Source organism: Arvicola amphibius, chromosome 2 (genome assembly GCF_903992535.2).
Source record: "Arvicola amphibius chromosome 2, mArvAmp1.2, whole genome shotgun sequence".
Lineage (NCBI taxonomy): Eukaryota > Metazoa > Chordata > Mammalia > Rodentia > Cricetidae > Arvicola > Arvicola amphibius.
The window spans coordinates 160,179,674-160,205,876 of NC_052048.2; the positions used below are offsets into that span (position 1 = coordinate 160,179,674).

General features: G+C 36.1%; 1 protein-coding gene across 1 annotated transcript in view; it reads left to right on the forward strand.

Annotated features, from left to right (window-relative positions):
• The window catches only part of Phf14 (PHD finger protein 14), a 130,112-nt gene that overhangs the window by 20,493 nt on the left and 83,416 nt on the right, over positions 1 to 26,203 (forward strand). The window contains exons 5-11 of the mRNA XM_038319737.2: positions 5,829 to 5,988; positions 11,590 to 11,701; positions 12,570 to 12,707; positions 22,233 to 22,379; positions 23,913 to 24,183; positions 24,497 to 24,603; positions 25,768 to 25,863. Of these exons, the coding sequence (XP_038175665.1) occupies positions 5,829 to 5,988; positions 11,590 to 11,701; positions 12,570 to 12,707; positions 22,233 to 22,379; positions 23,913 to 24,183; positions 24,497 to 24,603; positions 25,768 to 25,863 (1,031 nt within the window). The remainder of the gene's footprint in view (positions 1 to 5,828; positions 5,989 to 11,589; positions 11,702 to 12,569; positions 12,708 to 22,232; positions 22,380 to 23,912; positions 24,184 to 24,496; positions 24,604 to 25,767; positions 25,864 to 26,203) is intronic.

Here is a 26,203-nt window from a genome sequence, read left to right on the forward strand (position 1 = left end):
GCTGGATGACCAGCAAGCCCCAAGATCCCCCTATATGTGTTGTTCCAACATGGGGATAGCAGAACTGATCTGCTCTGCGTGGGTGCTAGAGTCTGAGATCAGGTTCTCGTGCTTGCTATGCATGTACTTTATTGGCTGGACTATCTCCCCAGCATTATGACACTTAGTATTATTGACTTAATTTCTTTCTTTGTTGGTCTTCTCAGAACTTTTGTATCTTCTGGATTAAACGTTGGCATTCACATGTTTCCAGAAATCTTTCAGTTTCTTCTGAATTTTATTTATTACTATATGTTTTTTCAAAATAGTCCCTAATACTGCTATGAATTTCTATTTTATCAGATTAATTTGCCCCCTCTCGTTGTGAGTGTACACTATAAATTTATCTCATATTCAGTGAAACTCAACTTGCCATTTCATCTATCCTTTCTTTCTTTTGTTCTTTTAGACCTGATTTATTTTTGTTTTGTTTTTATTGTTTGTTTCTGCTAATTCAATGTTTGGCATGGTTTGGTTTCTTTTCTAAGAACTGAAGATGACCATTTGCTTTTTTTTTTCTTGTCTTAGTTTGCTGTGTTTCCCTTTATTTCAAGGACTTCTGATTTTATGTTCTGATTTCCTCAGTAATCCACTGTTCTGTTTTGTTTTAATATGTTGTGCAGGGCCAGCAAGACTGCACAGTTGTTATGGATGCCTTCTGTAAACCCTAACAAACTGAGATTGATCTCTGGGATCCATATGTTTGAAACATAAATCTAATTAATCTTATCAGTAAAAACCAGGAGTCAGATATTGGGATAAAAATCTAAATGACCAGAGAAGCACAGAGAGAACCACAGTCCCTTCCTAGCTCTTCGGTTCCTTTTTCCAAAAAGGCTGAGATCCTTTCTATGCCCCACCTTATCGAAACTTTCTGTCTCTGTACAGACATCCAGACTTCTATGGTTAACTAGTGACTAGCCCTGCCCTCTGAAGCCATGCAAACTTTATTTGTCACAACATAAACAAAATATCATACAATATGTTAGTGGAAGAGAACTTACTCCATGGGTTGTCTTCTTACCTCCACATACTTATCATGACACATTTATGCTCCTGTACATCTACACACACACACACACTCACACTCATTTTCAATAAATAAATTTGATTAACATTTTCTGTGTGTTGTTCAGACTCTATATTTGTAATTTCCTGTTCTTGCTGGTTTTGAGTTTCATTACATTGTAATTAGATAGAAAAGATACATGATTTCAGTGTTTGAATTTCTCAAAATAGACTCTTTGATCTAATTAGTATTTGGTTTATTCTAGAGAAAGTTCTAAATACTGATGAACAAAATATACATTCTGCAGTTGTTGGAGAGTATATTCTAAATCTTTAATAATGTCATTTGATTGTAGTGGCTTTCTCCCAATCTGTAGGCTGTTTCTTTGCTTTGTCAGTTGTTTCCTTTGCTTGCAGAAACTTTTTAATTTCATTCAGTCCCATTTGCCAAGTCTTAGAATTCCTTTCCATGCTTTTTGGTGTATTTTTCAAATACAAGTCTTGCTTGTTTTTCTGAGCTGTCCTTCTTCCCACACTCTAGCTGTCCTGTCACTTCCTTTGTGATTTCTGATGCTCCTCCAGCATTTCTGTGTGTGGTGCTCTCTAGTTTTGCTACTCTTTTTCTTGTTTCCTGAGTATCTAAGAAGATACTGCCTAATTCTCCATTTTACCCCGCAATACCATCTGGTACATTTTGATAAGTTAAATGTTTGCTTTCATTTACTTCACAATATTTTAAACTTTCCTTGAGATTCCTTTTTTACAAAAGATCCACATCTTTGAAAGCATGCTGCTTAATCTCCAATTAGTTTTCATATTTCCTGCTGTCTTTCTGTTAATGGTTTGTAGGTGTATTGGTTAGTGTTCTCTAGCGAAACAGAATTCATAAAATGAATCTGTCTTAGTTACAGTTGTAGTGCTGAGAAGAGACACCATCACCAAGGCAACTTTGCTAAGAGAAAGCATTTAATTGGGGGACTTGCTTTCAGTTTCAGAGGTTTAGACCATTGTCATCATTGTGGGGAATGTGGCGCCATGCCAGGTGCTGGAGAAGTCGCGGAGAACTGTGCTCATCCACAGGCAGCAGGAGAGAGTCACTGGGCCTGTCCTGGGCTTTTGTTACGTGAAAACCCACCCCCCAAACACATTTCTAACAAGGCCACACCTAATTCTTTCAAATGGTTCATCAATGGGGGAAATACGCATGTAAATAGAGACCTGTGGGGGCCATTCTCATTCAGACCATCTCATTCTCTCTCTCTCTCTCTCTCTCTCTCTCTCTCTCTCTCTCTCTCTCTCTCTCTCTCTCTCTCTCTCTCTCTCTCTCTCTGTGTGTGTGTGTGTGTGTGTGTGTGTGTAAAATAAGCAAGGTTTATCAGAGAGGCTTACAGGTTGTGGTCCTGCTAGTGCAGCAATGGCTGTCTCCAGACCAAATCTAAAACATAGTAGTTGCTCAGTCCAGGAAGCTGGATGTCTCAGCTAGTCTTCAGTATACTGCTGAATCCTAAAGACATACCCTCTAATACCAGTCAGTTAGAGCAAGAGCAAACAGGCAAAGAGAAGTTTTTTCTTCTATGTTTTTATTTCGCCTACCATCAAAAGGTGTGGCCCAGAGTTAAGGTGGATCTTCCTACCTCAGAAGATTTGGATTTAGCATGGGTCTTCCCACCTCAGATGATTCAATCAAGAAAGATCCCTCAGAGATACACGAGCTGCTCGGGTTTAGTTAACTCCAGCTTTAGTCAGGTTGACAACCTAGAGCAGGCATCACGTCACATATGATATTGGAAACTAAGTGTTCCACTCGTTTTCTCTCATATTCTGGAAAGAATTCTGAAGTGTTTGATTTTCCTTGTCTTTCCTGCATTCTCCTCCTTGGGATTTCTAGTTGTTGACTAGGCTTTAAATTTTTTCACAGTTTTTAAATTTTTATTTCGTTTTCAAAAATATTTTTCAGCAGCATAAACTACTGACTTTCTGTATTAAAGAATATTTCTTATTTTTTCTTCTAACATTTTGTTGCTCTGAACAAGGTATTGCAGCTATTAATGTTTTTCTTTTTCCTTTTAATTTTTTAAAATAAGATTTTTTTCTTTATTGAGAATTTCATATAATATAACCTGAGCATAGTCTTTTCCCTCTTCCAGCTCTTCAGAGTCTCTCCAAACTTCCTGCTTACTTAACTTTGTGTTAGTTCTTTCTCTTAAAAAAAAAACAACAAAAACGATAAAACATTGGTGTCAAGTTTGTGTTTGTTGACTACTCCTGAACATAGAACCTGCCATAGAGTGTGATTAATATACCCATCCATTATTCTCTCCCAGCAGCTATTAATTGCAAGTAGGAAGTAGGTTCTTTTTTTTTTTTTTTTTTTTTTTTTTTTTTGCGTGGGAATGGCACTTTGTCTTATTTCACTTTCTTTATGCTGGGATTTTTCTTGTTGGAGCTTGTACAGGTCTCATGCATGCTGTCACAGTCTGTGAGTTCCACATGTACATCTGCTTTGTTGCGTCTGGAAAATACCATTTCCTTGAAGTCATCCACCACAGCTAACTCTTACAGTCTCCTACTACCCTCTTCCCCATAGACTTCTGAGCCTTTAGGGATGTGTGTGTGTATGTGTGTGTGTGTGTGTGTGTGTGTGTGTGTGTGTGTGTGTGTGAGAGAGAGAGAGAGAGAGAGAGAGAGAGAGAGAGAGAGAGAGTACTAAGCATTCAGAATTCTCTATTCTCTGCACATTGAGCAATTGTGGGTCTCTGGTAATTACTGTCTACTGCAAAAAGAAGCTTGTGTGATGAAGTGATCTGTGAGTATAGTGAGATATGGAGTTATTTTACTGCATGTTCATTTAACAGAATAATAGTAGTAAATTACTCCTATATGTGGTTTTTGGTGTATGTGGGCGGGATATGTATATGTGCACATACATATAGTAAGTATATTTGCATAGAGGCCAGGGGTCAATGCTAGATGTTTTTCTTAATTGCTTTCCACCTTATTTTCCAGACAGGTTTCTTAGTCAGGAGCTATTGATTCAGCTAGATTAACTGGCCAGTGAGCTCAAGGGATCTTCCTGTGCCCACCTCCTCAGTACTGGGATCATAGACATGTGCTGAAAGACCCAGCTTTTTGCATGATGCAGATTGGGACTTAAGTCTTCATGTAACTAACCCATGTTATTTGAACAATGTTATTTATTTAAAACGTTTTGGAGGAATATGGATTTTGTTGTTAAATGCAGTTTTTAAATACAAATTAAATTATTGTGACAACTTTTGTGTTTTTTTCTTAGTATCAAGAGATATGATAAATGTTGGTAAATAATACACGTTACCAATAAGATTGCCAACCCTCAGAGATTCAGTCTGTGCAGAGCTACATGGCTAGAAGGCAGAAGAGTATTTGGTCTCTTTAGAAATCTGAATTCTACTAATTTGGGTCATGATCTCTGTAAAATTAAAGACAATTAGACATTTTATATAATACTTTCCTTAAATGTGGTTTACATAGATTATTTTTATTAAATGTGTTTTTGAACTTGAAATTAGTTAACATACATGAGTTTTTGCTTATAAATGTTTGAATTTTAACGTTTTACCAGATGAAAGAATAGTTTTATAAGCTTATGTTTTGAATGAAAGAAACACATATTTTTAAATCTTTCTAGTCATGTATCTAGTCATTAATTGGATTGAATTAGATTGTCTTGGTATAAAGTGCCAGAATTTTGGTTTAGAGCTCAGTAAATACTAAGAGTATGACAGAAAATATGGCGGAATAGCAGGTCAAATGGTAAATGCTGAACTCTGAAGACACTATGCATCAGATTTCTGGGACAGTGAGCCTGACAGAAGCTCTTCTCATGTACCGGATGTCCTTGGACTAGGAGAGTGCCAGTGTTGTGGGCCACAAAGGAAGACTGTCTGCTATGAAGTGCAGAGCCATCGGCATGAGTGCTGTAGGTGTTTGAGAACTCCGCAGATATTTGCTGCATGCAGCATGCATCTTTAGAAAGAATTGAAACCACGTTAAACATGTGGATTGCTGCGAAGTGTCCTGATTTTACTGAATAAAGTTAGTAAATTTGATAGCCTCTGGTGGCCATTCTTACCTTGCTAATTGTCTACTTTGTATACAGATTTCTTCTGGTTTGAAATAATTTGCTTTAAAGGAACACAATTTTGTAAAGAAAGTAGATTTTTCTCCCTGTAGCTTTAGAATGCTTATTGAGAAATAATTTTATTTTTATTGTTTCCTTTATGATGTTTCTTTGAATAGATTTTAGTTATTGCTCTTTTTCAGATAACAGTAACTGTAGCAACTAGGAAATCCTAAGTCTTTTCAGTTTATGATTTAGTTTTGCAAAATTGTGCTTACACATAAGCAATGAAAATGGTGGTTGCTGACTGAAATTTAATATTAAAGAAAGGAATAAGTTTTGATCCCTTTGCTTGTGTGCTAACTTAATTCCTTTAAAACTGTTTCTTTGATACTCTCTTATAAGACTTTGAGTATATTGAAATGTGTTATTATAATACTTTGGGATAGCATAGGGCTAACAATTTTTATTTGAGATGGATTATGTAAGTCATAACTGTAAGGTGAAATAGTATTTTTGCAAAACTATTTTATTTCTATTTTTATGCTAGTTATAAACCATTGCTTTTTCTGGAATTTTTTTGTACTTCCCTTTTTCTTTTTCCTTTTCTTTGGATTTTTACAAAAGTGAGTTTAAAAAATAATCCCTATTGAATCATAACTATTTCTTTTCTTTTTTGTAGGATGTTACGGAGTTGATGGGGAGAGTGACTCTATTATGAGTTCGGCTTCTGAAAACTCCACTGAGCCTTGGTTTTGCGATGCCTGTAAATGTGGTGTTTCTCCTAGCTGTGAGCTGTGTCCTAATCAAGATGGAATTTTCAAGGAAACTGATGCTGGAAGGTTGATGTCCCATTATGTTGTATTCATATGCCTTCTTTATAACATGCCTGGTTTGGAGCTCGCTTTTCTTCCCTTTATGACTTTTGAGTCACACACTTTTCGTCCCATCTTGTGAATTGACCAGTAGGTTATAGATTGATGAGGGGAATAAGAAAGATGACCTCTCAAGTACTTGGATTCGTTCTTTTTATTCATCATCCCAATTATTTTTAATGAGCCTGTGAAGAAGCAGTGGTTGTTTCTCAGATTATAATGATAGTGTTCAAGACTCACATCATTTAAATTCTGTATAAGCACAAGTCTACAATCTGGTAAATAGAGAAATCTGAACCCAGATCTGTCTCACTTCAGGAATATAACATACAATGGTTAAAAATGGAGAAATTTAATAATAAGCATTATTAAAGTTATGCCCTAAAAGTATATGGAAGTTATAAATTAGCTCCTGAAGGAAATTCTAGGGATGACATAGATCAAGTAATGCCAAAATGAAAGGAATGACCTCTTTCCTGACATTGGAGTTTGGACTTTGTCCCAAGGACTAGTTGTAGTCTACTGGTTGCCAGAAAACTTTTCTGCTTTATCTGCCAATCTTCAGCTCTTAAAAGTAGGTGCCTGCAGGGGGAGCTGCAACTTTGTTTTGAAGCCTGTTATGTATGCTGAGAGGACAGTGAAAAGTGATCTCAAGGCCGGGCCAGGCTTGTGAGGTCATCAGGTCTGAACATGTGGCTATACTGTAGCAGATGTACCCTGTCTGTCCTGTTGAGAAACTCATCCCTTCTGCTGTGCTCTGTACTGCTGGGTTCCAGTGCCCAACTGTAGTGATAACAAATCACACTCTCTGAATGACAAGTGCTGAGGGAATTCTGACCATCACTGCAGAGTAAATACTAAAGCATAACTGTGAAGCCGAGCAACAAATGTCCTGAGAGTTGGCACAAAGACCTGCGGCCTTTTTTACTGTAATCACACTCACGGTCACTGCCGCATTTGAACAGTTATCATAAAAGTGTCGACATCATTTATATTTGTTTTCCCTATGAGACTAGGGGTGATTGACTACAGTATAAAAGTTATTCCCAGTCTTGTGTGTTTTGAAGATTATCTACCTCAATGCTGTCAATTAGAGAAGAGACACTCATGTTTTTGTTTTTATTTTGACAAGGCATAAGAATTTTAAAAACTCACTTTTTTATAATTTGAAAATTATGTATATTAAGTGTCTGTAGGTATGTGCACATGAATACACATGCTTGCTGAGTCTAGAAAAGGGTTTCTGATTCCTTGGTGCTGGAGTTAATATAGATGGTTGGAAGCTGCCTGATTTGGGTGTTAGAAACCAGACATGGCACTTTTTCAAGAGCAGTATGTGCTGAAGTGCAGAGCCAGTTCTCTGTCACCTAGGATGTTTTATATAAGAATGTTTAATATTTTAATAACAGCAAGAATTACCAAACAACATAATATTCATCAATTTTAACACTGAAAACATATATATAGTCCACAAATAAAATCTAGACTTCGATGTAATAAGTTTACTTTAGTGAAATTAAGAAAAACAACTTTCTCATTTTGTTTCAATTAGTAACCAGACTCTTGATAAATATAGCCTTGATAGATTGCTAAGATAACATAGAATCTACTGTGAGATCTTAGTGGACCCTGTGTGCTCAGGATCCAGACAACTCCTCATCTCCTAAGAAAAGAAATGAACTAAAATAATAGCAAGTACTTTTTATATATAGACTAGAACTTGTTCGTTTTTATACATGGAATTTTTGGACTGTGACCTATAACTGTGGACTTAGTAAAGCATTAAGAAATATGTGTTTTCCAAGTAGTTTGGCCTTATTTAGATTTATTTGTTTGCTTGTTTTTGTTTGTTTTTATCCTACCATGACTTTAGGCGAGTTCATTAGCCTTGTCGCTATGCCTTAGTTTTGTAGTACCTTCACAAAGCTTAAGTGATACCACTCCTGTAAGACAGTTCCTGATGTAGTTGGTGGACAGTAAATGTCCCCTTATTGACTATCAGTGCTGCTGCTACCTCTGCTTTCTTCTGAATAGGCGCTGCAGTATACATGTCATTTGGTAACTTCTATCTTGAATATTGAGACTTTGAATACTTAGTTGTGGTGAGCCATTTTGAAAAAAGAAAACAAGACAAACAAAAAACAACAGAGCTTCCTTTGAGGAAGAGAATTCATTTTACTTGGTTTTCCTGTTAATTTAAAAGTTGTATTGACAAAGTGTCTTTCTGTGCTGTCATGCTCTGCAAAGTAACATGTAATGTTTTCCAAAAGAAGACAAAAGAAAGCACTTTAAGCATTGATATTAAAGGGAAAATATTCATATTAGCGACTGTGCATATTTCATATACAGATTAGGTACTCCATGGGCAGAGAGGTACAGTTCTGTAGTAGACTATTTAAATGCTTGTGTGTTTTGTTTTGCATATATATATATATATATATGTGTATATATATATATATATCTCCAAAGTCTCATGGAGCCCAGAGGCCAGAATAGAAATTTTGGGCATTTATGTATTTATGTATTTTGCAGCATGTAATGCCAGTTTGATTTAAGACCAAAAAAGAGAAAAAAAACCATATAAATTGGACATGTCCTTTATTTTTATGGACAGGCTAAAAGAGTTTTGAAATCAATTTATTGCGTGGATTTAACTATACATTCTCCTCTACTGATGTGATTCATAATATCTATGTGGAAAATGATTTAATGTGAGAAAATAGCTGTGGAATTCTTGAAATAAAAATTAAGTTTTTACTTTTTTTGTAGTTTTTCGAGACAGGGCTTCTTTGTGTAGCTTTGGTGCCTGCTCTGGCACTCGCTGTTTAGACCAGGCTAGTCTCAAACTCACAGAGATCCACTTGCCTCTGCCTCCCGAGTCCTAGGATTAAAGACGTGTGCCCTCGCAGCCTGGCTGAATTTTTACATTTCTTAAATAGAAGATTTTGCAGATCAGTGGTTAAGAGCACTGCCTGCTCTTCCAAAGGCCCTGAGTTCAGAACCACATAGTGGCTCACAATCTTTAATGAGATCTGGTGCTTGAGAAAGAGACCTGGTCAGTCATCCTCATCAACTTAAAAGCAGGAAACCCAATATGGACAAGTTCAACAGAGCCACCATGTACCAGCTGCCCATGCATGCTTCAGCATTGCCAGGACATAAATTTCATTCATTCGTTCATTCAATTATATGGACTCCATTTTGTGAAATATAAAATATATTTATTTTCCTGCTTCTACTTTAAACAGAAGTTTATTTAACAAAGCAAAACAAATAATATATACTCTAAAATGAGACTGAGTGGCTATTGTGGAAGAAAGAGCAACCTGTATCTGCAGCCTCTGTAGGTTGTCGTCCTCTGTGTGTGGAATGCAGGATGACTCTGAGCCATTGGCCTTTTCTCTGTGCAGTAAGCATTGTCATACATAGCAGTAAGAGACACTGGAATTCTTCAGCCTCATTGTTTCCCTCTACTGGATTTGCTGTATTTGAAGACATCAGTCCTCTGAAAGCATGATTTGCAAAATGAGAACAATTGCCACCCATAGGAAACAGTCAGACGTTTTTATTTTTCTTGAAGTAAATGTTCCTTGATGAAGACAGTGAGCTTCACACTGCCCTAAGCACTTGAGAAACATCTGAGTTCCAGATTGTCTATGTAATGCCCTGTTCCTAGGAGAAACTTAGTCATTGGCTTTAGAATGAAGGAATGGAAGTAACATGCTGTCGATATTTTTAAAATATTTTAAAAATATTTTTAAAATATGTTGTACTACACAAAAAATGTACTTGAAAATTATTCCATCAGTGTAGTTTCTACTGTGGGATAAGAGTTTTTCCAAGGAAGTTTATTGCTACTTACAGTTGCCTGCCTATAAACAATATAGGAATGTAATTGGACACTTTGCCGCTCTAGAATGACAGCCTGCCTCTGTCTTTTGGTGGTTTTATGATACTTGTTTTCTGCTCCTTTTCCCAATCAACATCTGTCATCATAGCTCCAAGCAAAATGGATGATAAAGTAATAAGAAAGATTTTCTTGTTGTTTTGATTTCCCAACTTTATTACATAAGTTCTAAAATATGTGAACAAAAAAGTGCTTGAAGGGCTAAATTGTTTTAGTGATTTTCAGTGATTTTGCTGCGTGTTTTAATAAGGACTCATGTTGGTGTCCTCATGTGCATCTTGGGCAGAATGATACATTTGTGTGCCAGTCACACAGAAATCTCCACTACTTCTGTGGCTTGTTCCGATGTATGCTAAAAAGGTCAGTATAAAGCAAGCAGCCAGCTGTTGGGTTTATCAGAGATAAACTCCTGTAGAGAACAGCCATATTTGATACATCACTAGAGCGTGAAGAAACCACACAGATTAAATTGAGAAAGCGGCTGCTTGTTGAGATGCTATCTTTATATTGAACTCCACATAATGAATTTGGGAGATTGGATTAAAATGTTCTATCTAAAAAAAAATCTCAGAACTATAGATAGATTCTCTTTTTGCAAAAAATGATAAAAAGTTAAAGATTTATAACTTTTTAAAATACCTTTATAGAGTGACTCTTAGTTGTTTAAAACACATTACATATTAAAACCAGAACTTTTAAAGATGAGATAAAGCAAAATTTGTTAATATATTCACAAAGTTCATAGAGACTTGCCATCTAACTCTTACTCTTTTTCTTACACACACTGCGTATCTGCTGTTTAAATTTCAGGCAGCTATTCAAAATTTTGTTTGACTGCAAGCAAACAGATAGATATGTCATCATGTAATAATAGCTGAGAGCAGTTTAAAGAAATCAAAACTGACTTATTTTTCTTTTTCAGTATGCTAAAGTTGAACATTTTTTAAAAGTGTTAACAGCTTTGTGCAGAATTTATACTATTCGTTGTAGGTGACGCTTGTAGACTTCAGGTCTTAGGTTATGTAGGGAACAGATGAGAGACATGAAAACATGGCACTCCTCCATTATTCTCACTGTGCCGTGTGCCTCTTCCCAGCCACCCTTTCATCCTGAGATGAAAGTTAACGTGCTACCAAAACTGTCTAAAAATAACATCCATAGGGATATTTAACGACTTTGTGGGAACGGTAGCAGTAAAGAACAATTAATCTAATTATTGCAAAATAACTTTGTAGTCCTTAAATTTGAGTCCTTAATTCTAAAAGTGCTCACAGTAATGAATGTGAATATCTTTCCTGGAATATGAGAGCGATGTTTTGTTATCCTTGAATAGCAGTCTTATGCAAATATTTAAGAATACCAGGTAAGACCAAAGTGCAGTGAGTTGTAAGAGCAGAGCAGCTATGGTTGCTGGACCTGCATTTTGACTAGACTGACTTCTGGAAGAGCACTGATCATGGCACGCATGTTTTCCATAATGGAGCATCACTCTATAGGTGTTCTGTGTTTTTCAGTTAAGAGTCTGAGATGAATTTTTTTAAAACCATCTGGTTGTTGAATGCTTTCTGTAGTATTTTGAGGTGGAGCATAGTTTGTGTTCAACTTCTGTGTGAGAATTTCAGGAAAGCATTTGATAGCAGAATTGCATCTTTCTCTTGCAGATGGGTTCACATTGTTTGTGCCCTATATGTTCCTGGAGTAGCCTTTGGAGATATTGATAAGTTACGACCTGTAACACTAACAGAAATGAACTATTCTAAATATGGTGCCAAGGTAAGATCAACTTTAAGATTAGCTAAAATTGATAATTTTATTTGTTTCTTTACATAGCTTTTTGAAATAATTGCGAATTACTCCAGAGGTGTTTAATAGCAAGCACATTCCCCAAGGAACTCTTAGCACTAAGTCATTTATTATTATATCATTCAGTTATTTTGTTTTGCTTTTGTATTTTTGAGGTAATATCTCACTGTAGCGTAGGTCAGCCTCAAACTTACAGTAGTCAGCCTGCCTCTTCCTCCTTAGTTCAAGGATCAGGTATGGTCATCATGTTTGAATAATTAGTTGATAGATGCTTCCTCAGAGGACTAATTTATTGATTTTTCCATATGGTATAGCTTCAGATAACCTAAGTTGTAAAAATGCATATTAATTGATACTGTTTCTGTTCTCTGGGACCCAGAGAATACCTTGTTACACAGTTGGATTAAATAAATTTTATAACTTTGAAATGAATTTTATTAAAATTAAGAAAAAGAATGTAAAAACCACACTTTATTTAGAACAGGTGTCAGCCCATTATTACTTCAACATTTTTAATGTAACAAGAAAAATTACCAAATTGATTTTATCTCTTAGTATATGTAAAGCATTAAGACGACTAAGTGCCTAACACCTAAGAACTCTTTTAACATTATCTCTTCTTATTACTACTCTGTTAGTCTACTCAGGCTGATTAGAGCTGTGTAAAGAATTCTCTTTTTTATCAGAACTTGATCGCCTACAGTGTTTTTTTTTTTTTTTTTTTTTTTTTTTTTTTTTTTTTTTTTTTGCATTGGTAATATTTAGGGGGTGCTTCATGAGAGGATAGTTTTGCTTCAGAAATACTTTTGATGTGAGAGTTTTCCTGTTACTTTCATAGGAGTGTAGCTTTTGTGAAGACACTCGCTTTGCTAGAACTGGAGTTTGCATTAGCTGTGACGCAGGGATGTGCAGAGCCTATTTTCATGTGACCTGTGCGCAGAAAGAAGGCCTGCTTTCCGAGGCAGCAGCAGAAGAGGTATGTTTATCTACCCCATAGTTGCTGTGTTCAGAAGACTTCTCATGTCTGCTGTGCCCTGTAACAATTGCAAAGTTTAAGGGAAATGTCATACTCTATTCTTAAGTATTTGACCAGACCACTATAGGTGGCATATTTTATACAGGAATACGGCATTTTCTTTAAGGTAGCTCATTCTCTGAGTTTAGTTTTAGCTTCCTAGCATTTCTTCCAGACTTACTGACTTTAGATTAGGACCCTATGCTTCAATTTATTTTTATAATAATATAAAATATGTATTTTTATGTTCTAAGCTTTGGAGGTCTCTAGAGATTACATGCAACATAACAGTGTAACCTTGCATTGAAATTGTTTTGCGAATCCTGCTTTTACATTATGATATTAGTGTTGCAAGAAAACTACAGCCCTTCCCACTAAAATTTCTTGCATAATGCCATAGTAGCTATCTTAATTAAAAATACATATTTACTTAATAGGTTTAAGATAAGTTAACTAGTATTTAAGAGCACTGAGAGTTTTAATTCTTGCAATAAATTTCTAAAAGCATAACTCATAAATTCTTTGGCATTCACAAATACACACACACACACACACACACACACACACACACACACACATAAGTATTGGTTTTTCAAGACAGAGTTTCTCTGTAGCTTTGGAGCCTGTCTTAGAACTAGCTCTTGTAGACGAGGTTGGCCTCAAACTCCCAGAGATATGCCTGCCTCTGCCTCCTGAGTGCTGGGATTAAAGGCGTGCACCACCACTACTTGGCAGCATTCACAATAATTTTAAAGAATTTTAAGGAATCCCAAGAACAGGTGTAATTAATTCCTTAAGCAGTTTTTCTGGAGAGATAATTTAGTAAACTTCTCCTTTGTATTCATGATGCTTTATGATAATATAAGCCATTTCATTTATTTGATATATAAAATTTTATTTTCTCAAAAAACATTCGATATACTTTTAGCTAGGAAATAAGTAATCTAATGAAGAAAAATTTTGAAAAACACTTGTAGAATGTATTTTATTTTAACTTAAATAGATCTTAATTATGAAGGTTACATTTTAATATGTGCCTGTTTTGTTTTTTGAGTTCTGATTCTGAAGGATTGTGCTTTGATGGAGTACTGGATGAACCTTGAGAGTTTTCACCGCTATGGAGCAGACACAGAAGTGTAGTGGCAGTGTAGGGTTATGTGGAGTAATCATGACTGATGCTCTGGGTGATGGGCAGTGGTCCAGAGGGGCAGTGCAGTAGGATTAAGAGGGCTGCATAGGTCGCAGGTGAAAATGAGGGAATTTGTAAGTTCAGCTCACTTGTCTCCTTATGGGTAACTGAACTTTATAGTCAGGTTGTTCCTTTTGTAGACACTTTCAGTTTTATTTTTGAGAGATTGACTCTTATATTAACATCATTTATGTGTAAATGTTCCAAACATTGGGATGTGCAATGATTTGGAGATTGTGTCTCCCTATCAGAAGGCATGCAGATTAATCCAAAACCAAAATCAAGTCTCTAGTCGCTGTACCTAAGAGCTGCTTTGGGGAAATGTACAGGGCACCCTGAAATAATAAAGTTGGTAAACTGGAACCTGAGGCCTCTTCCTGCCCTGTTGTTTTCTTTTATCTATTTGGTAAATGTGCTGGATGCTTCCTTGCTCAGTGCAGAGGTTTTGCTTTTGTGGGGTTTTTGTTTTGTTTTGATTTTTTTTGAGAGGTTGGCATTGTTGTTAAAGCACATTTTTGTAAGTTTCTAGTTTCTTGTAAACACTTAAGAGAATTGAACTTCTTTTGTTCTTTGCTATAGGAACTTACTAGGTATTGCAGCTGATGTGAAATTCACTGCACAGCCCAGGCTAGTCTCAAATTCAAAATCTTTCTGTCTCAGCCGTCTCAGTGCTGTGATTACAAGTGTGTGCCACTGTAGCCAGTGAGAACTGGAAATTTATAAAAGATTCCTTATAGAGTTTCAAAACTCCTTGAATTGTTAATATGTCAGTAAGATTTGCTTTTGACAATATTTATTCTATTAAAATGGAGGAGTTATTTGTAATAGTTGTACACTTACACGTTGATACATAAAAGAAACCCTCTCTGAGACTCGGTCTCATTGTGTAGTCCATGGTAGTCTCAGTGATTCTGTTCACGCCTCTGAGTGCTAAGATTATAGGCACGTGTGGCCACACACACTTTAGCATCTTTTAAATTAAAGTGGATCTATTGTTTATAAGGACATTTTGTCTTCTGCTTTAGTATTATGTTCCCTTTAAGTTTCCTAGAAAGCTTTTATTTTCTCATTTATACTTGTTTATCAAGTTGGATATCATACTTTTCCAGAGTTATTTTATGTAGATCGTAAAAGAAAGCCTGAAAGTAGAATTAAGCACCTCAGTTTCATCCAGTGATATTTATCATACTGTCAAAGTTTTGAGAGCCTTTGGATGTATTGCTTTCCACATTGGTGAAGATCCATTAGAAGTTTGCATGCTTTTTTTTTTTATCTACTTTGTTAAATATTCCAAATTACAATAATAGTCAAATTGTGTTTTAAACACAGCTTGCATTGTTCATAGATGTTAAAACAGATACCTACACCACGGAAATTTATGTTTCATATTATGTCTTAAAGTTACTTGTTGTCTAACTAAACATAGTAATTTCTTCTTTGGTTAAAATATGGTTTTTGCTAGTGCTAAACAGTTATTTTTTTGAAAACAGTCTCTAAAGCAGTATAAATTGTTTATAGATTCTATTGATTCTTAATACATATTTTTATTCTGAGAATTTCATACATTGTATTTTGATTATATTTGTCTCCCTTCTCCTGAAGCTCCTCCAAGATACACACTTAATTCCATAACCACCCAATTTTGTGTCTTTTTTTTTTCTTTTTGAAAGCCCATCTAGCCCATACCAGTGGTTATATACTCTTTGATGTGCGGCTGTGCACTGGAGCACGTTCATCTTCCAAAGGCCATGTGTATAAAGAAAACTAACTCTTCTTCCAGTTGCTATCAGCTACCACTGCCTTCTCGTCAAGAGTTGAGGTCCACTCCCCTATCCATTCTGGGATTTTTCTGGCTTGTTTGAAGTTTGCAGAGGCTTGTGCATTCTGTTACTGCTATGAGTTCCCAAGAATAGCTACTCTCTTCTGCCTGGGAAATGCATCGACTGCCTCTTTTATTCTGCCTCTTTTAGTCTTTCTGCCCCCTCTTCTATATGGTTCCTGAGTCTTGGGAGGGAGGAGTATGCTCCAGATGTCTAATTAAGGCATGCATAATTTGCAGGTTCTTATTCTCTGTGCCTTAGCCAGCTGTAAGCTCTTTGTTAATTCCTAGCTATTAGAAAAAGAAACTTCTTTGATGAGTTTTGAGAGGATGCACTAAGTTATGGATATGAGGATAAGACATTAGGAGTACATTTAATATTACGTCCTATGAGCAGAGTTAATAGTAGTAGGTTTTTTCCCTACAGCCTGCAACCTATCTAACTATAGATTCTTGGCAAGGTATGGATTCCGTCTTGTGGGGTGGACCTTAAATGAAAATAGAATTGGTTGGTTATTTTCATGGATTTCATTCCACAGTTGTAGCACAGGAATATTTTGCTTGGCTCTTTGTTGGCTCATAGGATTCACAGTGGGATAGGATTAATGTATGAGGCTTTATGACATATGCCTTTCTTATTCATCTTTTTCCAGAGGTTGTATGCCTCCCAAGTTTTTAGTCACGTAATAGAATCTAAATTACTGTGGCCTAAATATTAAATTAATTATTTCAGAAGATATGAAGTCTAAGCAGTTCATAGGTTGACTTATCCACAGTTTTTTCTACAAATACTTTTCTCTCTTTCTTTCATTCTTATCTCTATCCTCCCCTTCACTCCTTTCCTCTTTTTCTCCTTTATGTATTTTTTATTGCTTTTGTTGTTAAAACCTTCTTGTTTCCTGTTCTCAGTATGACTGAAGTAGCTCTTAAGTATTTTATTCTTACTTGGTAGCATTTAAAGCAAGCAAGCAAGCAAACATAGAGATTATTTCACTTGGAATGAACGTTTCTCTTCCACAGTCCAGGGTGAATAGCTTTTGATCACCTTGTATCCTAGAATGTAGGCACTGTTGCTATGAGAAAGATGGGAAAGTAAAATCTACACTTCCAGCTTCTGTCACTGGAAACAGTACAGAGAACCCACAGTCAGTAGCTGACGCAGCTCGACACAACCAGCCTAGGAACCTGTCAGCTGACTTCAGTTCATTTGTCATACCCATGTGCTTATGTCAAATGACAAGTGTTTATTATGGGTATTAAGAGAAAAAAATGATGAAATAGATAGGTATTAAGAATAAAGAAAAGAAAAAGTTGGAATGTCATATTTCCTAGTTTTCTTTTGGATGCTTCAGGATAAACCTCTTCACTTCTCGGACATTATATACCTGGGCTTCACTTTTTAGGGTGTTGAATTTAAGAAATCACAGCATTACTCATTTATTATTCTTGATAATTAATAATTATGTTACAATGGATCACCTAAACACTAGTATGACTTTAACTTTCTGTGCAAGTAAACAATGCTCTTGATTGAAAAAAGTTCATTGTGACTTACAACAGTGTCCTATTTTTAGAATCAGCTTCTAAATGGTTATATAATTCTACACAGACCCTCAAGGAAAAATACACACACACACACACACACATCTTATATATCTGATTTGATATATATCTTTTCCCCATCATTTTATTTTTTTTTTTAATTTCTCAGGATACAGAGTCGTTACATTTCTTACTTAAATTTTAAAATTAGTAGGTAAACATTAATTAAGATTATCTTAGTGCTAGGGTGATGGCTTAGTTTTTAAGGTGTTTGCCATGAAAGTCTGAGAACTTGAGTCAAATCTCCAGGATTTTTGGAAGAAGCTGGATGTGGTAGCACATGCCTGTAATCCTAACCCTGTGTTGCCAGCTAGTCTTGCTGAGTTGTTGATCTTTAGAACCCAAGAAGAACCCTTTAATAACAACAACAGCAACAAACAACAAAGCAGCAGAAGCGTCCACACACAAACATAGACATGTGCACATGCATAGAATATACAGCCTGGTTTTGGATGATTTAAATATACATAAATAGCCTTATTAGGTTAAGTGTAGCTAGGATAAACACATGTCAATTCTGTTGTTTAAAATAGTGATTATATTGTTGTTTTGAAATAATTGTGTTAGGTGTTGTATTAGTGTTCAAATCGCTGTCTACTTATTCAAATTTTTATCTTACACAGTGCTATATACTTTAGTATCTGTGAGTATCATATTCCACTTCTTTTCTCTCAAAAACAGCTATTATTTCTTTAATGTGTGCGTGTGTGTTTGTGTGTGTTACTAAATATGTAAATATAGCCTGCTCCAATATGGTTACTTGTATGTATATGATTTCAGGGCTGATTACTTGGTATTGGATAACCAGTTTTGGGGCACTTGCCCAGGGAAGACTAATTCTCCTGCTCTCAGTATTTCCTAATGCTTTTTTTTTTTTTTGTCTAGGGTTGAGGCCTATGAGGTTTACTCCTGTTCTCTTTAGTATGTCTGTGTTATCTTTGTTTAGGTCTTATTTAGGCAGCTGTATTGATGAGACTTCACAGGTATTATTTCTAGGAGATGAAATCTTATAACAAATTATCCTGTTCCTCTGTTTCTTGCTGTGTTTCCTGTCCCTCTTAAACTCTGATCCCTGATCAGGTACAGGAGTTGTGTTGTGCGTGTATCAGTTGGGGGTATGGTTACTTGTTCTCTGTATTTTTATTGGTTGTAGTTTTCTGCAATGGCCTGTTGTTTGTTGCAGGGAGATGTATCTTTGATGAGGGGCGAGATCTCAACTTGGCTGTAGGTATAAATATTTATAATGTAGTTAGGATTATACAGGTTTAGTAAACTGGTGCTTTTAGGTTCTCTTCCAAGATCCATGGCTTCACTGCCCCTGGTAGTTGTCTAGGTTTCTAATACCAGGCATGGTTCTCCTCTTGTTGAGTACACGTTACATTCAATTAGAGCAGTGTCAGCTATCACTAAGGTATGCATGCCATCATTGCGCCCTTTGGGACCCTGCTGTCCTTGTTTTAGTTTACAGGTGTTACAATTGGGTAGGTCTATTGGTTGCTTCTCTCCTTTGGAAGCTTACATGGTACTATCTTGTATCATGAAAGTTAGTCCTCAGGAAGGAGGCTTTCAGGTCAGAACCAGCTTGAACTGTTTGGGTTCTCTGTCTGAAGTACAACCTCTAAGAGACAGTCGAGGGCAATTAAAATAGTCTGTGTTTTCGTAGTCTCTTTGACCACCCTGACCAGTGTATTAAAATGTACCCTTTTGGGTTTTTTTTGTTTTTTTTTTTTTTTTTTTTTTTTGTTTTTTCGAGACAGGGTTTCCCTGTAGTTTCTAGAGCCTGTCCTGGAACTAGCTCTTGTAGACCAGGCTGGCCTCGAACTCAGAGATCCGCCTGCCTCTGCCTCCCGAGAAAATGTACCCTTTTGTAAATGGAGTGGCTGGGCTGCATCCTGCCACCCGGCTAGCTTTACACCCGAAATAATTACACGAAAACTGTATTCATTTAAACATTGCCTGGTCCATTAGTTTCAGCCTCTTATTGGCTAATTCTCATATCTTACTTTAACCCATATTTAGTAATCTGTGTCGTACCATGAGGTGGTCACTTACCAGGAGAGATCTTAACCTGTGTCCATTTTGGAGAGGAGAGGCATGGCGACTGCATATGGCGACTGTCTGAAGCGTCTGTCCCACTGCCTTCTACCCAGCATTCTGTTCTGTTTACTCCGCCTACCTAATTTTCTGTCCTATTAAAGGGCCGAGGTAGTTTCTTTATTAACCAATGAAATTAACACAAAGACACTCCTCCATCACCCTTTGGCTAATACCATGTTCCCATGTGAGATATTAGTTATAAAAGGATAAAAGGGGGAGTACCTGAATTTTGTTATTGACAGTGTCTGGCCTTCCTCATCTATTTTGTACAGGATAAATATTGACAGAGGTTTTCTGTCATACCCAGTCCTGCAGTCGTTCTGTCCCAAAGAAATACACAGAGGTCTACATTAATTATAAACAGGTTGACCTAGTAGCTCAGACTCCTTATTAATTAATTCTTACATCTTATATTAGCCCATTATTCTTATTTATTTTAGCCATGTGGCTTGGTACCTTCATCAGTGAGGCATTCTCATCTAGCTTCTTCTGCATCTGGGTGACGACTGCAGAGTGAATCTTTCTCAGAATTCTCCTCTTCTTCTTGCCCCACCTCTACTTCCTGCCTAGTTGCCCCGCCTATACTTCCTGCCTGGCTACTGGCAAATCAGCATTTTATTAAACAAGTACAAGAAACAAATCTTTACAGGGTAAAACCATTGTCCCACAGCACTTCCCCCCTTTTTTTTCAAAATAAGAACTCTGTATTGAATCTCCCTTGTTTAGCTTTCTTCCTGACTATTATCTATACAACTTGTAACCAACACTCTAAACAAAGAAAAACATCCATAATCCATTTTTGGGGAATGCGGGCATAGTTTTACAGGTTACTTCCTGCTGATTGGGGGCGCTGATAATCTTACAGGGACCTAAAGAAAATTTAGAATTACGGTTAAGTACTGACTGGAAAATTCTGTGAGGCTTAATCATATCAGCTTTCACTCTTGAAACTGTTCTGGTTGTAGAACTCAGAGGAAACTCCAACAGAGGTCCTCTGAAGCGTTGTATCATCTGGACCATCCACTCCTATCGGAGATTTCTCAGGGGGTCTTCCTTGATCAACTTGTTATTTTTAACCCAGAATGAGTCGAGAGCCCCTCATTTCCTGTGGAAAACAAAAACAAAACTTCTTCTCCAAAGTAAAATATCTTTTGACTTAAATGTTGAAGTCCAAGCATTTTCAAAATATGTATGCTGGATTAATCCAGCAACATTTATAATCAAATGTCTTTTAGCAGCTGTTGCTCCTTTCTCAACAGTCATACAATTCAAAGACACCACATTAACATACAGTATTCTCTGTGTGTTTTCCATCTTTACATGGCTTTGTTTTAAACTCTATCTCTTATTTTTATTTTTAATTTTTGTGTTTTTGAGACTAGGTTTCTCTGTTCATCTTTGGCTGTCCTGGCACTCACCCTGTAGACCAGGTTGTCCTTGAATTTACAGAGATCCTCCTGCCTCTGCCTCCCAAGTGCTGGGATTAAAGGTGTGTGCCACCACACTCAACTACTCTCTTTCTTTCTTTTTAAAGGACTTTATCCTTTTTCTTTTCTCTCCCAAGTCTACATATGTTTTTATACACACTGTAAACCATTTAGATGTGTTCTTTGTCTTTGAATCTATCTTTACTGTATATCTCTCCTTTTCTGACCACAAGAGTCTTTAATTTGTTAAACCATATAGCTAGGATTAAAGCTGTGGCTTTGACGGCTGGATCCAGCCCATTCCTTAGCTTTCTAGCCTCATGGTGGAGGTACCAGCGGGAGCCATGTTTATTGCCACAACTCTATGGCGTTTCAAGGTCCCTGCCACCACCAAGAAGTATACTGTATGCTATTCATAAAAACCATTTAATTTTTTTCTAGTGGATCCTCTTAAAACAGCTGAAAGGTTTTAGCAGTTAATGCTAAATCAGGAAATCTCTCTTAAATGAGACATGCTTGCCTCAAGCAAACAGAGCCCACCCAAGTAAAACCTGCTACCAAGAAGCCATGTTTAACTCTTCTTTTGTGTGTAGAATTACTTCCCAAGCTCTCTCAGGTTTTATATGGATGCAGTTGTCCGCAATGGCGCCATTTGTTGACAGAGTTTTCTGTCATGCCCAGTCCTGCAGTTGTTCAGTCCCGAAGAACTACACAGAGGTCTACATTAATTATAAATTGGTTGACCTAGTAGATAAAATATATGTGTACAATGCCAGTGGGTTAGGAAGGTTTCACTTACTTGTATTGGCTTGTCTTTTATACACACACACACACACACACACACACACACACACACACACACACAAATGCATATATGTATTCACTGTTGCTTTTATTACATTTATGTAACTTTAGTATTTGCTCATGATTCCTCCCTAAGGTTATTGAAATTTTATGTATCGCACAACAAATTTTTAAAAGGTACACAAACATACCCAAATAACAAAAGTTTTTTTTTAATCAGTATTTTGTAATACATATGGACCTTTATTATTTTGCATTGCTGGAATGAAATCCATCCAGGTCTTGCTCATGGTAGGCAAGTGTTGTATGGATAACCTGTATTTCCAAGCACAACAAAGGCCTTTAGAGAAAAACAAATATTGGTAATTTGAGGCTGATAGATTGCATTTCAAATGCAGTAAGTAATTTTTATCATGATGTATGAAAATTACTTACTTAATATTTTATTGATATAACTATCACTAGCAGATTTGTCAAAAATATTATTTGGTGATTGTTTGATTTTGAAATGACCCACTGGAGTAAAAATTTTTAACTTTTTTTTTTAGGATATAGCAGATCCATTTTTTGCTTATTGTAAGCAACATGCAGATAGGTTAGACAGAAAGTGGAAAAGAAAAAACTACTTGGCTCTACAATCTTATTGTAAAATGTCTTTGCAAGAGAGAGAAAAACAACTGTCCCCTGAAGCACAGGTATGGAAATCACACCAAATCTTACTGTTTTCTTTTCAGATCTCATGGGTGTTTTTTTGACATGTGATTGACACTGAAATCTAGCATATAAATGTAGCTTTAAAATTTTACTTAAGCAGTGGTTTATGATTAAACATAGTAGAGTTTCTTTCTGAAGTTATGTTTCATCATATCTATGGTGTAGTCATTTGGAAAGTATTATTTCCATGTTGAAAAATTTGGTTGAAGACGTTATGCAGAGGGGTCTAAATTAGAGATCTCCATCAAATCCCTCCCTTCAGAGCCCAGGGAACCCTGCAAAAGAGGAGGCAAGAAGATTGTAAGAGTCAGAGGGGATGGCGGACACCAGGAGAACAGGCCCTTGGAATCAACTAAACTAGGTGCATATGAGCTCACAATCCTGAAGCAGCAAACAAAGGGCCTGTATATATATTATAGCTATTAGCTTAGTATTTTTATGGGACTCCTGAATCTGAGAATGAGTATGTCTCCACTTTTTTACTTGCTCTTGGGACTCTTTTTCCCCTTGTTGGGGTGTCGTGTCCAACTTTGATATGAAAGTTTTTGCTTCATCTTATTATATTTCATTTTGCCATGTTTGGTTATTATCTCCTGAAAGCCTGTTCTTTTCTAATGAGAGGCAAAAAGTGTGTTGATCTGGAAGGTGGGATGGAACTGAGAGGAGTGCCGGGAGGGGAAACTATTATCAGGGCATATTGTATAGGAAAAGAATCCATTTTTAATAAGAGAAAATAGTCTTTTTTTAAAAAAGAATACAAGATTCTAAGGGATTATAATATAATAAGACAAAATAAAAACTAGCACTCTGAAATAGGACAAAACAAACAGAAGAAAAAAAAACCCAAAAGAAGGCATAAGAAACATCCATTTTTTATCACACACAGGAATCTCAAAAAAGCTAAATTGGAATCCACATGCCACTCTGTATATGCAAAGGTCCTGTAGGGTGAAAAGAGAGATGAAAAAAAAACATATATATATATATATATATATATATATATATATATATATATATATATATGCATGTATATATATATATATGTATATATATATAATTGAAATTAAAACATAATACAAAAACTTTCTTTAAATAAAGGGAAAGATCTGGCATGGTACTATAATACAAGAATCCTTTGAGTTTGTTTGACCTTGGGTGTGTAGCCTATCCTTACAAGTGGTTTGTGTCCTCAGTGAGATTGCCTTGGAGCAAACTAGGTTTTCATTCACAGTGGTTATCAATTGGAGATTGTTTCTGGGTTAGGGATGCAGGCTCCCGTCCACTTCTCCTTCAGCTCTAGGACCCCATCTGAAGGCAGCTGTTACGAGGTGTGAATCCATTTAGTACATCTCTGGACTTACATGATATATCTTCAAGACCACTGATGAATCTCATTTGCCTTAATTGTAAGATTTAGTAAGATTTTAGTATTGTTACCTTCTCTGAGCATAAATGTTAAAGTTATGGGGAATGTATTCCATTTTTTCTGTCCAACTTTCTGCATTTCTTTATAGGCAAGGATCAATGCCCGACTACAGCAGTATCGTGCCAAGGCAGAGTTGGCTCGATCTACCAGACCGCAAGCCTGGGTTCCAAGGGAAAAGTTACCCAGGCCCCTTACAAGTAGTGCTTCGGCCATTCGTAAACTGATGCGCAAAGCAGAACTAATGGGGATCAGTACAGATATCTTCCCAGTGGACAATTCAGATACTAGTTCTAGTGTGGACGGAAGGAGGAAACACAAGCAGCCAGCTCTCACTGCTGATTTTGTGAATTACTATTTTGGTCAGTATAGACACTGATGCATGCACAGTTTCCCTCAGAATAATTTATTGATGACAGAATTTGATATACTAATAATATTTTAGAAAATTGTTCTTATGTTGTATATGTCAGAGCCATGTTTATTTTCCTAAGTTGTAGCATTTTGTAAATTCCAGGCTCATGTTTTGTTTTCTTCTTAAATATACTTAAAATTGTTTGAAAAAATGTAGGTTTATCCAATTGATCATCTCTGTTTCTAGTTTGATTCTTTGTGTATGTTTTATATTAGCCTTTACTTTATACTGAAGTAAAATTGGATATTTAATTTAAATAGAGAGGAATATGCGCATGATTCAAATTCAGGAAAATATGGCTGAACAAAAGAATATAAAGGATAAATTAGAAAATGAGCAAGAAAAGCTTCATGTAGAATATAATAAGGTACGTTGGCTATACATACACGGTATTTAGTAGATTGTTTGTAGTTCTTTTGTTATTTTATGCATTTCTATGTTTCAGTGTGAAATTCTGTAGCCCGTAGGCTCTTTTCTGACCTTCGTCATCATTGTCATTATTGTCATTCTCTTACTCATCACCTTCTTATGCCAGGCACAGTTCTGGTCTCTACACATAGTAAGTCATTTAGTTCTCTCCTTGTCCTTAGTGTGAGTCATCATCATTATTGTTCCTGTTTTTAGGGGTCGGAACTGAGGTCTGAGGAGGTGACGTGATTTGCACATGGCTTCATAGTCATCTGGTCTCAGAGGTCGTGTTTGTTTCTTTATTCTTAAGTGCACAAAGTATTATAGACCTTTTTAAAGATAGGATTGAAATTGTAAAACCCACTCTTAAATTAGTAGTCTTTCTTTTTTATATTTTGTTTTCTTTTTAGCTTTTCGCGAGACAGGATTTCTATGTGTAGCCCTGGCTATCCTGAAACTCACTCTGTAGACCAACCCTTGAATTCACAAAGATTTGCCTGCCTCTGCCTCCAGAGTGCTGGGATTAAAGGCGTGTACTAGAAGTCTTTCCTAAATTAGATGGTATTTTTGCTATAAATATTTTCTAATTTAAAATTTTATTGTATCTCTTTGTTTAATAATATATATTGCTGAATTATTAGGTTCTCAGTTGCATGGATATTTAAACTGGTATCTAGTTACTGTTCAAAAAACACTTAAAAGAGTTGAAACTAGTAGGAAGTAACATCTACTAATTGCTAAAGATTGTGGGGAATAAAGATAGGAGATCTGGAGATTTTTGCTAGTTATTTTGATCTTAGGCAAATCAGCCTCTGAGTCTTAGTTTTCTCATGAGAAAAGTGATGGAAATATGAATGATAAAGCAAAGTATGTGTCAAATTATTATGTGCCAAACTATAAAGAAATATATTGATATGTAATTATCATCATAAAAACACTAGAATAACAGAAAATGTTTGTCCTCTCTTGAACATATCATCATGCTAGCTAAGAATAATAATATATCTTTGTCTTTCAGTAGTTATCTGACTTGAATACATTCTATATGGAAAATAAATGTGAATATTCTTGTTTACATATTTGTACATATAAAAACTTACTAGTTTTACTTACTCGTTTTTAGCTCTGTGAATCTTTAGAGGAACTGCAGAATCTGAATGGGAAACTTCGAAGTGAAGGGCAAGGAATATGGGCCTTACTTGGCCGAATTACAGGGCAGGTTAGTTTCTTTTAGTAACTCTCTTCAATTCTTACCTTCTTTGAAATTATCCTTAGTACATATTTCCTACACAACAGCCACTTTGCTAACTAAATAATTCTGTTCGATCAGAGCCTACCTAATTCCCTGGAGTAATGATTTCTATCTGAAATACTTCCAGACTACTGGCAGCCACTGCCTGCTGAGAACCTGTAGCTTAATTTGGTTCTTTCATCAACTCTCTTGATGGCATTTTTTCCCACTTGCTCAAATTGATTGACCTGTCATTTCTGATGAGCTAAGATATGAAGCATGAGTTTTCTCTAGTATATTCTTTATTCAGTGGTTTTAGATTCTTCGC